The 14,504-nt window shown below is 46.3% G+C and overlaps 1 protein-coding gene across 2 annotated transcripts in view; it reads left to right on the top strand.

The window, feature by feature from the left end:
- Positions 1–14,504, top strand: part of LOC137331616 (nuclear body protein SP140-like protein) — a 74,680-nt gene that overhangs the window by 12,994 nt on the left and 47,182 nt on the right. Inside the window, exons 3-5 of one of the 2 annotated variants that reach the window (XM_067995532.1) lie at positions 3,627–3,801; positions 12,110–12,445; positions 13,809–13,982. In XM_067995532.1, the coding sequence (XP_067851633.1) occupies positions 3,627–3,801; positions 12,110–12,445; positions 13,809–13,982 (685 nt within the window). The remainder of the gene's footprint in view (positions 1–3,626; positions 3,802–12,109; positions 12,446–13,808; positions 13,983–14,504) is intronic. The other variant, XM_067995533.1, reaches the window with a different exon arrangement.

The raw sequence follows: 14,504 nt of genomic DNA, 5'->3' as shown, positions 1-14,504 counted from the left end.
TGTCCATCACCAAGAGTGGCTCGGTAGCACCGCTACTGACCGAGCTGGCCGAGTCCTGAAGGACATAGCTGCTAGACTGGGCCTGCGGCAGGTGGTGAGCGAACCAACACGAGGGAAAAACTTACTTGACCTCGTCCTCACCAATCTACCTGTCGCAAAAGCATCTGTCCATGACAGTATTGGTAGGAGTGACCACCGCACAGTCCTCGTGGAGACGAAGTCCCGTCTTCGCACTGAGGACACCATCCAATGTGTTGTGTGGCACTACCACCGTGCTAAATGGGATAGATTCAGAACAGATCTAGCAGCTCAAAACTGGGCATCCATGAGGCGCTGTGGGCCATCAGCAGCAGAATTGTATTCCAGCACAATCTGTAACCTCACGGCCCGGCATATTCCTCACTCTACCATTACCAACAAGCCAGGGGATCAACCCTGGTTCAATGAGGAGTGTAGAAGAGCATGCCAGGAGCAGCACCAGCCGTGCCTAAAAATGAGGTGCCAACCTGGTGAAGCTACAACTCAGGACTACATGCATGCTAACCAGCGGAAGCAACATGCTATAGCCAGAGCTAAGCGATTCCACAACCAACGGATCAGATCAAAGCTCTGCAGTCCTGCCACATCCAGTCGTGAATGGTGGTGGACAATTAAACAACTAACAGGAGGAGGGGGGTCTGCAAACATCCCCATCCTCAATGATGGTGGAGTCCAGCACGTGAGTGCAAAAGACAAGGCTGAAGCGTTTGCAACCATCTTCAGCCAGAAGTGCCGAGTGGATGATCCATCTCAGCCTCCTCCCGATATCCCCACCATCACAGAAGCCAGTCTTCAGCCAATTCGATTCACTCCACGTGATATCAAGAAACGGCTGAGTGCACTGGATACAGCAAAGGCTATGGGCCCCGACAACATCTCAGGTGTAGTGCTGAAGTCTTGTGCTCCAGCATTAGCTGCGCCTCTCGCCAAGCTGTTCCAGTGCAGCTACAACACTGGCATCTATCCGACAATGTGGAAAATTGCCCAGGTGTGTCCTGTCCATAAAAAGTAGGACAAATCCAATCTGGCCAATTATCACCCCATTAGCCTACTCTCAATCATCAGCAAAGTGATGGAAGGTGTTGTCGACAGTGCTATCAAGCGGCACTTACTCACTAATAACCTGCTCACCGATGCTCAGTTTGGGTTCCGCCAGGACCACTCGGCTCCAGACCACATTACAGCCTTGGTCCAAACATGGACAAAAGAGCTGAATTCCAGAGTTGAGGTGAGAGTGAATGCCCTTGACATCAAGGCAGCATTTGACCGAGTGTGGCAATAAGGAGCCCTAGTAAAATTGAAGTCAATGGGAATCAAGGGAAAAACTCTCCAGTGGTTGGAGTCGTACCTAGCACAAAGGAAGATAGTAGTGGTTGTTGGAGGCCAATCATCTCAGCCCCAGGACATTGCTGCAGGAGTTGCTCAAGGCAGTGTTCTAGGCCCAACCATCTTCAGCTGCTTCATCAATGACCTTCCCTCCATCATAAGGTCAGAAATGGGGATGTTTGCTGATGATTGCACAGTGTTCAGTTCCATTCGCAACCCCTCAGATAATGAAGCAGTCCGAGCCCGCATGCAGCAAGACCTGGACAACATCCAGGCTTGGGCTCATAAGTGGCAAGTTATATTCGCGCCAGACAAGTGCCAGGCAATGGCCATCTCCAACAAGAGAGAGTCTAACCACCTCCCCTTGACATTCAACGGCATTACCATCGCCGAATCCCTCACCATCAACATCCTGGGGATCATCATTGACCAGAAACTTAACTGGACCAGCCACATAAATACTGTGGCTACAAGAGCAGGTCAGAGGCTGGGTATTCTGCGGCGAGTGACTCACCTCCTGACTCCCCAAAGCCTTTCCACCATCTACAAGGCACAAGTCAGGAGTGTGATGGAATACTCTCCACTTGCCTGGATGAGTGCAGCTCCAAAAACACTCAAGAAGCTCGACACCATCCAGGATAAAGCAGCAAGCTTGATTGGCACCCCATCCACCACCCTAAACATTCACTCCCTTCACCACCGGCACACAGTGGCTGCAGTGTGTACCATCTACAGGATGCACTGCAGCAACTCGCCAAGGCTTCTTCGACAGCACCTCCCAAACCCACGACCTCTACCACCTAGAAGGACAAGAGCAGCAGGTACATGGGAACACCACCACCTGCACGTTCCCCTCCAAGTCACACACCATCTTGACTTGGAAATATATCGCCATTCCTTCATCGTCGCTGGGTCAAAATCCTGGAACTCCCTTCCTAATAGCACTTTGGGAGAACCTTCACCACACGGACTGCAGCGGTTCAAAAGGCGGCTCACCATCACCTTCTCAAGGGCAATTAGGGATGGGCAATTAGGATTACCATGAGAATTTGATTTTTAAATTCAAGGGCCACACGCAGCTGGTTCGAGGACAAAAAGGAGGAAAGTGAAAAGATAAAAAAAAACTAGTGGTAAGCTGAACAGTAACAGTTAAAAGAAGCGCTGCTAAAACAGAAGCAGATATCATTTGTTGCAAAATAGGAAAACCATTCACCTTTGTACCTTCAATTTATAAATGGTTTAAAGTTTAAGGTGGCCAGCTGTATCAGTCAGCTTCCAATGACTGGAAAGAGTTGAGAATCCCATCAGCTTCCAATGACTGGGGAGAGCTGAAGATCCCATCAGTGTCCAATGTGTTGACCGGAGATCACCGGTTACAGTTACCGGCTTAGTACAAAGAGGAGAACAGTCAATTCTCTCTTAACTCTCAATTCACTTTATTCACGCCGTTAGATCATATACATATAGCTTATACGTCTGGTTAGATATAGACATGCAGTTTGCACCAGGTTATACAGTTTTATACCCAAACTAGGAACTAAAGGCACACCCACTAGGTTTCTCTGACACTCCCTGAGTGGTCACAGAATATAAAGGATAATACCCGAAAAGGAGAGCTGACGCTGGCCAGGCGTTCCGTTCTCTCTCTCTCTCTCGACGTAGGTTCTTCCACTTCCGCAATGGTTGGTCTCCGGAGTCTTCGCTCTGGCTCCACGCCCCAGATCCTTCATTCTTATTCCGAATCTTATCTCTTCAAGCTGTGCTGTCTCTCTCCCTTTGGTTTAGGCCTGCTCTCTTTTGCCTGTGTCTTCTTCTCATTGGCTCTGTCCCAAGGACTTAGGTAGCATTACCTCATTACTCCTTTTCTAAATAAGGACTTGTGTCTTATCACATCTCCTTTGTCTTTCACAAAACTTAGCTAATTCAAACCGGTTCCAGCCAGCTCAGGCCAGCGACTGAACTCAGGTTACTTCAGTTCAAAAGTTGTTCTTGCCTGTGTATCAGCAGCTGGGGAATCTCAGGTTACTTTCTGCAGCCCCTGGCCAACAAATGACTGGAAAGAGTTAAGGATGCCACCAGCTCTAATAGTTGCAAGTCTCTCAGGCAAACAGAGGCCAGTAATCAGTGCTCCATGCATGTGTCTGAATAGTGATGTTACTCATAAGACTAATTGAACTGGGGTTGCTGCTATCCAGTCATTACAATCAGTGGTCTGCTCCAAGGTATCACGCACAGAGCTAAAGTATAAATCTCTCTTGTAGGAAATCAAACAAGTACGAAAGCAGATAGACACCAGTGAGGCCGTGTACTTGTTGCTGAAATGGCTGGAAAAGAGCGATCCTTCAACCATTCGCAAGTTTTGGAGCAACTTGTTTCAGGACTATAACTTGCAGGAGTATCCCAAGCTGCTGCCCTTAAAGACCAGCTTTATTGAAGGTATGTTAGTGAAGGTACCTGGGCAGAAGTGACACACAGCACGTACTGATGGTACTTACAAACTGATCCTTTCTCTGAGTTTCCCTCCATCCCCATGGGAAGTAATGGCTAATATTAGTGCCTCACTCCCTGTCAACCTCGGCTCAATGGCAGCACTTCAAAAGTGGCTGTAAAGTGCTTAGGGACGTCCTCAGGTCGTGAAGGGGGTTATATCAATACAAATCTTTTCTCTTTTTCCACCACATGGAGGCATTGGGTATTCAGACTGTTGGAATCGTGACTACAATCGCAGCTCTTGACATGCTGCCCAAGAATTGACTGCTCTATGTCAACAGCAATGTCCAGCTCAATAAACAAACTTCTTGCAGACAAAATATCTGCATAGTGAAGAAAGGAACTTAAATTAACTTTGAAAGTAGTTAGTGGCAGAGCTTTACTGTTAGTGGCTGGGAGATTCCTCGGAGCTGCTCCCACTTCACTGGCGTGACTTCACCGGCACTGGGAGCAGCTCTGAAGAATTCCCCGGTCTTTGTTCTGTCCAATTTCGATAAGTGTAAGGTATTTACATTTTGGTAGGAAGAATAAGGGGGCCACATACTGCTTGGATAGTAAGAGTCTAAATGGGGTAGAGGAGCAGAGGGATCTGGGGGTACAGACACACAAATCACTAAAAGTAGTGATGCAGGTTAATAAGGCCATAAAAAAGGCAAACCAAGCACTTCAGAGGGATAGAATTGAAAAGCAGGGAAGTTATGTTAAACTTGTATAGAACCTTGGTTAGACCACAATTGGAGTACTGTGAACAGTCCTGGTCTCCATATTATAAAAAGGATACAGAGGCACTGGAGAAGATGCAAAAAAGATTTACTAGGATTTTTTTTTTTATTCGTTCATGGGATATTGGCGTCGCTGGCGAGACCGGCATTTATTGCCCATCCCTAATTGCCCTTGAGAAGGTGGTGATGAGCCGCCTTCTTGAACCGCTGCAGTCCGTGTGGTGAAGGTTCTCCCACTGTGCTGTTAGGAAGGGAGTTCCAGGATTTTGACCCAGCGACGACGAAGGAACGGCGATATATTTCCAAGTCGGGATGGTGTGTGACTTGGAGGGGAACGTGCAGGTGGTGTTGTTCCCATGTGCCTGCTGCTCTTGTCCTTCTAGGTGGTAGAGGTCGTGGGTTTGGGAGGTGCTGTCGAAGAAGCCTTGGCGAGTTGCTGCAGTGCATCCTGTAGATGGTACACACTGCAGCCACAGTGCGCCGGTGGTGAAGGGAGTGAATGTTTAGGGTGGTGGATGGGGTGCAATCAAGCGGGCTGCTTTGTCCTGGATGGTGTCGAGCTTGTTGAGTGTTTTTGGAGCTGCACTCATCCAAGCAAGTGGAGAGTATTCCAACACACTCCTGACTTGTGCCTTGTAGATGGTGGAAAGGCTTTGGTGAGTCAGGAGGTGAGTCACTTGCCGCAGAATACCCAGCCTCTGACCTGCTCTTATAGCCACAGTATTTATATGGCTGGTCCAGTTAAGTTTCTGGTCAGTGGTGACCCCCAGGATGTTGATGGTGGGGGATTCGGCGATGGTAATGCCGTTGAATGTCATGGGGAGGTGGTTAGACTCTCTCTTGTTGGAGATGGTCATTGCCTGGCACTTGTCTGGCGCGAATGTTACTTGCCACTTATGAGCCCAAGCCTGGATGTTGTCCAGGTCTTGCTGCATGCGGGCTAGGACTACTTCATTATTTGAGGGGTTGCGAATGGAACTGAACACTGTGCAATCATCAGCGAACATCCCCATTTCTGACCTAATGATGGAGGGAAGGTCATTGATGAAGCAGCAGAAGATGGTTGGGCCTAGGACACTGCCCTGGGGCTGAGATGATTGGCCTCCAACAACCACTACCATCTTCCTTTGTGCTAGGTATGACTCCAGCCACTGGAGAGTTTTCCTCCTGATTCCCATTGACTTCAATTTTACTAGGGCTCCTTGGTGCCACACTCGGTCAAATGCTGCCTTGATATCAAGGGCATTCACTCTCACCTCACCTCTGGAATTCAGCTCTTTTGTCCAAGTTTGGACCAAGGCTGTAATGAGGTCTGGAGCCGAGTGGTCCTGGCTGAACCCAAACTGAGCATCGGTGAGCAGGTTATTGGTGAGTAAGTGCCGCTTGATAGCACTGTCGACGACACCTTCCATCACTTTGCTGGTGATTGAGAGTAGACTGATGGGGCGGCAATTGGCCGGATTGGATTTGTCCTGCTTTTTATGGGCAGGACATACCTGGACAATTTTCCAGTGTTGTAGCTATACTGGAACAGCTTGGCTAGAGGCGCAGCTAGTTCTGGAGCACAAGTCTTCAGCACTACAGCTGGGATGTTGTCGGGGCCCATAGCCTTTTCTGTATCCAGTGCACTCAGCCGTTTCTTGATATCACGTGAAGTGAATCGAATTGGCTGAAGACTGGCTTCTGTGATGGTGGGGTTGTCGGGAGGAGGCCGAGATGGATCATCCACTCGACACTTCTGGCTGAAGATGGTTGCAAATGCTTCAGCCTTGTCTTTTGCACTCACGTGCTGGACTCTACCATCATTGAGGATGGGGATGTTTGCAGACCCTCCTCCTCCTGTTAGTTGTTTAATTGTCCACCACCATTCACGAATGGATGTGGCAGGACTGCAGAGCTTTGATCTGATCCGTTGGTTGTGGAATCGCTTAGCTCTGGCTATAGCATGTTGCTTCCGCTGTTTAGCATGCATGTAGTCCTGAGTTGTAGCTTCACCAGGTTGGTACGTCATTTTTAGGTGTCCCTGGTGCTGCTCCTGGCATGCTCTTCTACACTCCTCATTGAACCAGGTTTGATCCCCTGGCTTGTTGGTAATGGTAGAGTGAGGAATATGCCAGGCCATGTGGTTACAGATTGTGCTGGAATACAATTCTGCTGCTGATGGCCCACAGCGCCTCATGGATGCCCAGTTTTGAGCTGCTAGATCTGTTCTGAATCTATCCCATTTAGCATGGTGGTAGTGCCACACAACACATTGGATGGTGTCCTCAGTGCGAAGACGGGACTTCGTCTCCACAAGGACTGTGCGGTGGTCACTCCTACCAATACTGTCATGGACAGATGCATCTGCAACAGGTAGATTGATGAGGATGAGGTCAAGTAAGTTTTACCCTCGTGTTGGTTCGCTCACCACCTGCCGCAGGCCCAGTCTAGCAGCTATGTCCTTCAGGACTCAGCCAGTAGTGGTGCTACCGAGCCACTCTTGGTGATGGACATTGAAGTCCCCCCACCCAGAGTACATTTTGTGCCCTTGCTACCTCCAAGTGGTGCTCAACATGGAGGAGGACTGATTCATCAGCTGAGGGAGGATGGTCGGTGGTAATCAGCAGGAGGTTTCCTTGCCCATGTTTGACCTGATGCCATGAGATTTCATGGGGTCCAGAGTCAATGTTGATGTCTCCCAGGGCCACTCCCTCCTGACTGTATATCACTGTACCGCTACCTCTGGTGGGTCTGTCCTGCCGATGGTGATGGAAGAGTCTGGAACGTTGGCTGAAAGGTATGATTCTGTGAGTATGGCTATGTCAGGCTGTTGCTTGACTAATCTGTGGGACAGCTCTCCCAATTTTGGCACAAGTCCCCAGCTGTTAGTGAGGAGGACTTTGCAGGGTCGACTGGGCTTGGTTTGCCTTTGTCGTGTCCGGTGCCTAGTGGTCTGGCCAGTTTTATTCTTATTATGACTTTTTTTTAGCGTGATTTTACAACTGAGTGGCTTGCTGGGCCATTTCAGAGGGCAATTAAGAATCAACCACATTGCTGTGGGTCTGGAGTCACATGTAGGCCAGACCGGGTAAGGACGGCAGGTTTCCTCCCCTAAAGGACATTAGTGAACCAGATGGGTTTTTACGACAATCCGGTAGTTTCATGGCCATCATTACTGATACTAGTATTTTAATTCCAGATTTTTATTTGATTAATTGAATTTAAATTCCCCAGCTGCCGTGGCAGGATTTGAACTCATGACTCCAGATTATTCGTCCAGTAACATAACCACTATGCTACCGGAACTGAGAGGTTAGATATATTCGGAAAGATTAAGCAGGCTGGGGCTCCTTTCTCTGGAAAAGAGAAGACTGAGGAGTGACCTGATGGAGGTCTTTATTATGAAAGGGTTTGATTGGGTAGACGTGGAGATGATATTTCCACTTGCGAGGGAGACCAGAACCAGGGGCAGTAAATATAAGACAGTCACTAATAAATCCAATAGGGAATTCAAGAGAAACTTCTTTACCCAGAAAGTGGTTAGAATGTGGAACTCGCTGCCACAAGGAGTAGTTGAGGTGACTGGCATAGATGCATTTAAGGGGAAGCTAGATAAACACACGAGGGAGAAAGGAATGAAAGGATATGCTGATAGGGTTAGATGAATCAGGGAGGGAGGAGGCTCGTGCGGAGCATAAACACCAGCATGGACCAGTTGGGCCGAATGGCCTCTTTCTGTGCTGTACATTCTATGTAATTCTATATTCTGTGAACCAATCCCAGGAGCAACAATCACAGTGTTGCACTCTTAACTCTCAGCCTGAGTTCCACATCTAGCCAGCACTGTGATTTTCACTTATCTTACCTGAGGTGGGATGTTTGATTATTGCTGCTGGAGTGTTTGACCTGGGCTGCCTGTGATCTCTCAGTGCCAGCAATAGCATGCTCCATCTGCCAGCGCACAGAGTGTACCTTGTGGTTTAAATGGGAAGCAGCACTGACACAGCCAAGGAAATCCCCTGAGTTATTCTTACAGGCTGGGAGTTGTTCAAGGCAATTCAGTTCAACCATTTCTTAAAGCTATACTGCCTTTTATATAATTTCTTAAAGTAGTATCCCTATCTCAGATACAGAGCTCTCAACATCCTATGGCTTACATATCGTCCCTCTCTCACTCTGTTAAAGCGCCTTGGGATGTTTTACTATGTTAAAGGTGCTATATAAATGCAATTTATTGTTGTTGTTTAGAATCCTAATGGTCCAAATCTCATTGTATAGAATCTGAGGTCAGCTCAGTTGGTAGCACTCTCACCTCTGTCAACAGGTTGTGAGTTCAGCCCCATTCCAGGATATGGTCACACAATCTAGGCTGACACTTCAATGCATGACTAAGAATGCACGCCTTCCAATGAAACATTAAACTGAGGTCCAGTCTGCCTGTTCAGGTAGGATGTGAAAGATCCCATAGCACTATTCTTGGAAAAATAAGGACTTCTCTTGATGTCCTGACCAACATTCCCCTCTCAATGAACGCCAACAAAACAGATTAAATGGCCATTCATGTTATTGCTGTTCGTGGAAACTTTTTTGTGCATCGGCTCATGTAACGGTCCTGAATTTCCATGGGTTTCTCTCAATTTCTTGTCTTAACTCCAGTGGACAATTGTTGGAACCCCTAGAGAAACCGTGTCAATGGCGTTTTTAGCCATTTATCTCCCTCCGGGGCGCTGCTGCAGAAATTGCAGTTACATAATGTAATTCATTCCATGTTGGATGTTTCTGAAATAAGACAGCATATAAATGTGAGTTCTTTCTTAATGGATCAAGCCTCATCCTATTCATTCTTATTGACCAAAATTCCAATGAAGGAAATCCCTTCCTATCAAATCCTGTTGTACCCAACTGTTTAACACTCTCACAGCATCTATCATCCACCTGTTACCTCTCAACCACCCTTTTCAGCCTTGCAGTTCTGTTGTTTTCTTTTGTTGCTGTCACCCTGTTCACTGTCTGTACTGTACTTTCCCTCCTTTCTGGCTGTATTTGCTAAAATCCCATTATTCACAGCTATATTCCTTTCCTCAACACATGTTCCAACTTTCGCTGCAATTCTCTGGGTTGAACATTGACTTTAACAGCTTCAGACCGTAGCAACTTCCCATTTTCCTGCCAGTTCTTCCCACTCACATTCCATCACATTTCCTTCCATCTTACAGCTTGGTTATTCACCTCTCAGACTTTTACAGTCTGAGATAATCTTTGTCTATTGTGCAACACTTTTCACCTCTTTGCAAAATCAATTGTTTGCAGCTATTAAACTCTCTCTTTATAACAATGGTCTGTGTATCTGTACCAGAGACCACCCCCTCCCTTGTCCCCTCTTTATAACAGTGGTCTGTATATCTGTACTGGTGAAAGTCCCCTATTGTGCTCCCCTACCCTCACTGTAATGTGCCTCTAAATTCATCTCTTAGTTCCACCTGTAGTAACCTGTATTTTCTCCTTTTGGATGATGACTGACTTGCTGAGTATTTCCAGAATTTTCTATTTTTATATCATAAATGAAGTGTTAACGGGAAGGTAGGAAGTAATGTTTTCACACACAGGGTTATCAGACTGTGGAACACTTTACCGCAAGGGCTACTGAGGCCTGTCAACCGTGTATTTAAAAGGGAATTAGATAAAGACTTGTGCTCATCAATATTTTGATTCTTTGAGGAAAGAACAGGCAAATGGGATCAGAATACATTGTTCCAATGTGAAGCTATCATTGGCACAGCTGTGCTGGGTATGAATGACCATTCTGTGCTGAAATTTTTACGAGTCTATGATTTTATATCCTCACTCCATTGTCAAATTTCACACAAAGATGATGCCATCTGTTTGTCCTTTATTACGTGTTTTGTGATGTCTCTATTTATATTTAACTGGTGAATGAATGATTAAATAGTCAGGATATTTTTCCCCAGTGACACTATCATGTCCTGCTAGTCCGATTATATATCTGAGGATTCGACAGTGTGCACTTCAGATTCTCGGAACACAGGGTCTACGCTCTGTGGGAATGTGGGGTGGTGGTGGGGGGAATATATCAGTGATCATTTCTGGCCCACTGTAGGAGGTGGAGCTTGGCCTCTAGCACTTGTTGGGATAGTGTAGAGGGAGCTTTACTCTGTATCTAACCCATGCTGTACCTGATCTGGGAGTGTTTGATGGGATAGTGTAGAAGGAGCTTTACTCAGTATCTAACCCATGCGTACCTGATCTGGGAGTGTTTGATGGGATAGTGTAGAAGGAGCATTACTCAGTATCTAACCCATGCTGTACCTGATCTGGGAGTGTTTGATGGAACAGTGTAGAGGGAGCTCTACTCTGTATCTAACCCATGCTGTACCTGCCCTGGGAGTGTTTGATGGAATAGTGTAGAGGGAGCTTTACTTTGTATCTAACCCATGCTGTACCTGATCTGGGAGTGTTTGATGGGACAGTGTAGAGGGAGCATTACTCTGTATCTAACCCATGCTGTACCTGCCCTGGGAGTGTTTGATGGAATAGTGTAGAGGGAGCTTTACTTTGTATCTAACCCATGCTGTACCTGACCTGGGACTGTTTGATGGGACAGTGTAGAGGGAGCATTACTCTGTATCTAACCCATGCTGTACCTGACCTGAGAGTGTTTGATGGGACAGTGTAGAAGGAGCTTTACTCTGTATCTAATCTGAGCTGGACCTGAAGTGGGTATCCGTGATGGGAGAAGAATTGTATCTGAGTGGATTGACAGATAATTAATGATTGATGGACTAAACTGAGTGTAGAGGTGTTGCTGTAAATTGTTTGAGTGTGCTGGCCTTGTGTGTTAGCAGTAATGACTATGTTGATGTGTTTGTCTGAGATTTTTCTCCACCGTTTAGCAAAGACAATAAGCTCATTTATTTTAACTGGATTAAACAACCATGAGCAGCATTTCATACAAACCCCTTCATCCTTCTGTTGCTAACATAGCACAGCATGATTTTAGCCCCTGAACTCCTTACAGCTTGTATACTGAGAGGCTACAGAACTGAGTGTTGTTCACATTAGAGAAGAGAAGACTGAGAGGGGATCTTATTGAGCTAGCCAAATCCTTAAGAGTACCAACAGGTTAGCCCCTGAGTAACTATTTACCATTGCCCTGAGAATGACAATGAGGAGCATGGGACATTCAGAAAAAGGAGAGTGAATGGACAGATAAAATATAACTTATTCACAGATGTTTGGAATGGACTGCCCAGGGAAGTTGTTGTTTTTGTACCTTCACACTCTTCCCTTGGATTCGCAGTGGTAGGATCCGCAGATTGATTAACAGTCTGGCAGGAGGTATTCAAGACTCTTGGCTTCAGAAACTTTAAGGAGCTGGACAAAGAGTTGGTGAGAAAGTCAACTGAGGGATATTGGTGGTGAATAATGTATTTTGTTTTTCAACTCAGGGTCTGACCAGGCGGAGAGAGTGGTCTTCCCTCCTCCTGTATGCTCCTATGTACTTACTGGATCTTTCTCTGGTCCATCATCAGATCTTGGTGAAGACAGGGGAAAATGTGAACCTGCAGATAGTCCTGTCATGAAGAGTAAGACCCTGAAGAGAAAGCATCCTGATGAAGAATGTGCACATCACTCAGCCAGTGAAAGAACCCCAAAACGCAGCAAAGATCGAAAGCCGGAACGCAGCAAAGATCGAAAGCCGGAACGCAGCAAAGATCGAAAGCCGGAACGCAGCAAAGATCGAAAGCCGGAACGCAGCAAAGATCGAAAGCCGGAACGCAGCAAAGATCGAAAGCCGGAACGCAGCAAAGATCGAAAGCCGGAACGCAGCAAAGATCGAAAGCCAGAACATGGCAAAGATCCAAACCGTGAGCTGCAAGCCTTCTCTCCTTATGCCCTTTCTGGGCCCTCGCCCCTCGCGCCCGCTCTGGGCCCTCGCCCGCTCTGGGCCCTCGCCCCACGTGCCCGCTCTGGGCCCTCGCCCCACGCGCCCACTCACTTTCTCTCTGTCTCTGAATCTCCAGCTCTCTTTGTCCCACTCTCTGTATCTCTTACTGTCTTTCTCTCACTTTCTATATCTCGCCATCTCCCTGCTCCCCTCTCTCTCTCTCTCTCTCTCTCTCTCTCACTCTGCCTGTCTATCTTTGTTTCTATCATTATTTGTATCTCTGGGGATAATTTTCAGCTTAACGCCGGAGGGTAGATTTGTGTGGTTTCTATAACGAGCACCCAACACGCAATGCCAGTTTTACATCCAATGGTAATTCGAAAATTACCACTCCGTTTCTGTTTCTCTAACTCTCTCTTTCCTTGTTTCTCTCTCTGCGTCTCTTTCTCTGTCTTTCTCTGTCTCTTGCTATCTCATTTTCTCTCTGTCTCTCTTGCCTTTCTCTATCACCATCGCTTCCGATCTTTGTATCTCCCTTCACGTAGTGCTTGGATACGCGGGTCATTAAAGGCGGCAGTGCAAGCAGATAAAGGCCATAAAAAAGGCAAACAGAATCCTTGATTTTTTTTATCTGGAAGCATAGATTGGAAAAGCAAGAAGCTGGTGCTGAACTTGTACAAGATCATCGGCTGTAGTTGGAGTACTGTGTGCGGTTTTGGGTACTCCATTATAGGAAAGGTGTAAAAGCAGTGTAGAATTACTGGGATGTTATCAGAGGTTACAGTTATGAAGAGCGACTCGAGAAGTTGCAGCTTTCTTCACTGTATCTGAGAAGGTGAAGAAATGACCCGGTAGAAGTCTTCAGGGCTATGAAGGGTTATCCTCACGTAAATCGTGATAGATCATTCCCAAAAGGGCATGAATTTAAGAGAATCACAAAAAGAATTAAAGGGGAGGTTTGAAAAAGTTTCTGTATGGAGGGTCATTAGAATGTGAAATTCTCTGCCGCAAACTGTTGTTGAAGCAGAGCCCATACATTCTTTTAAAAGGGCATTAGCTAGGTGCTTGGAAAAGAGGGATATTAAAGGGAATGGGGAGTGAGCAGGAGAGTGGGATTAGACCAGGTAAAATATTAAAGGTCATAGGAAGTTGTACAAGAGAGTGGGATTAGATTAGTGGAATTTTAATGGAGTTGTGTGAGAGAATGAGATTAGACTAATTGATTTTAGGTAGAGAAGAAACTCTGGCACAGATTTGATGGGCTGAATGGGCTGGTACTTTCTGTGATTCTGAGTTTTGATGTGGCTGATTAAAATTTCTCATTTCTTATTCTTTTTATTCAGGAAGAAATGGTGTAAAACAGCCTCAGATGACAAAAGGGGAAGATGACAAACCAAAGGTTGGAAAAACCAGAAACGTTTGTTCTCTGCTAGACCAAGTGGACTTTGCGTCCAGTGAACTACCAGTCTCTTGTGGCAACATCACTGGAACTTTGGATAAGAAGCGATTAGCACTTGGTAATTGTTTGATCTTTGGGTGTTTTCTAACCACTTTATCCTAGGTTATTTCAGCTCTTGTATCTTAGATCACTCTTATGGATGAGTCCCAACTCCGAAATCCTTCGAAAATGTCTATCTTGCCTTGAGATCTAGATGAGCTTTCAGTATTCTGACCAAGAAATGACCAGCACACCATATTTGGCAATTGTTTTTACATCTCCATATGATTTCACTTTGGTCTTATAGAACGGTGCAGCATCACATCAAGAATGAAAGAACTTGTATTTATATAGCACCTTTCACATCCCCTGGACATCCCAAAATGCCTTACAGCCAACGAATTGCTTTTGAAGTGTGGTCACTGTTTTGTAGGCAAAACACAGCACCCGATTTGTGCACAGCAAGGTCCCATAAATAGCAATGAGAAAAATTGCCAGTTAGTCTCCTCTTTTTGGATGGTGTTGATTGAGGGATAAATGTTGGCCAGGAGACCGGGTGAACTTCTTTTATTAGTGCCACAGGATCTTTCACGTCCACCTG

The sequence above is a fragment of the Heptranchias perlo genome, chromosome 13, assembly GCF_035084215.1.
Source record: "Heptranchias perlo isolate sHepPer1 chromosome 13, sHepPer1.hap1, whole genome shotgun sequence".
NCBI lineage: Eukaryota > Metazoa > Chordata > Chondrichthyes > Hexanchiformes > Hexanchidae > Heptranchias > Heptranchias perlo.
This window is presented reverse-complemented; position numbering and strand designations above follow the sequence as displayed.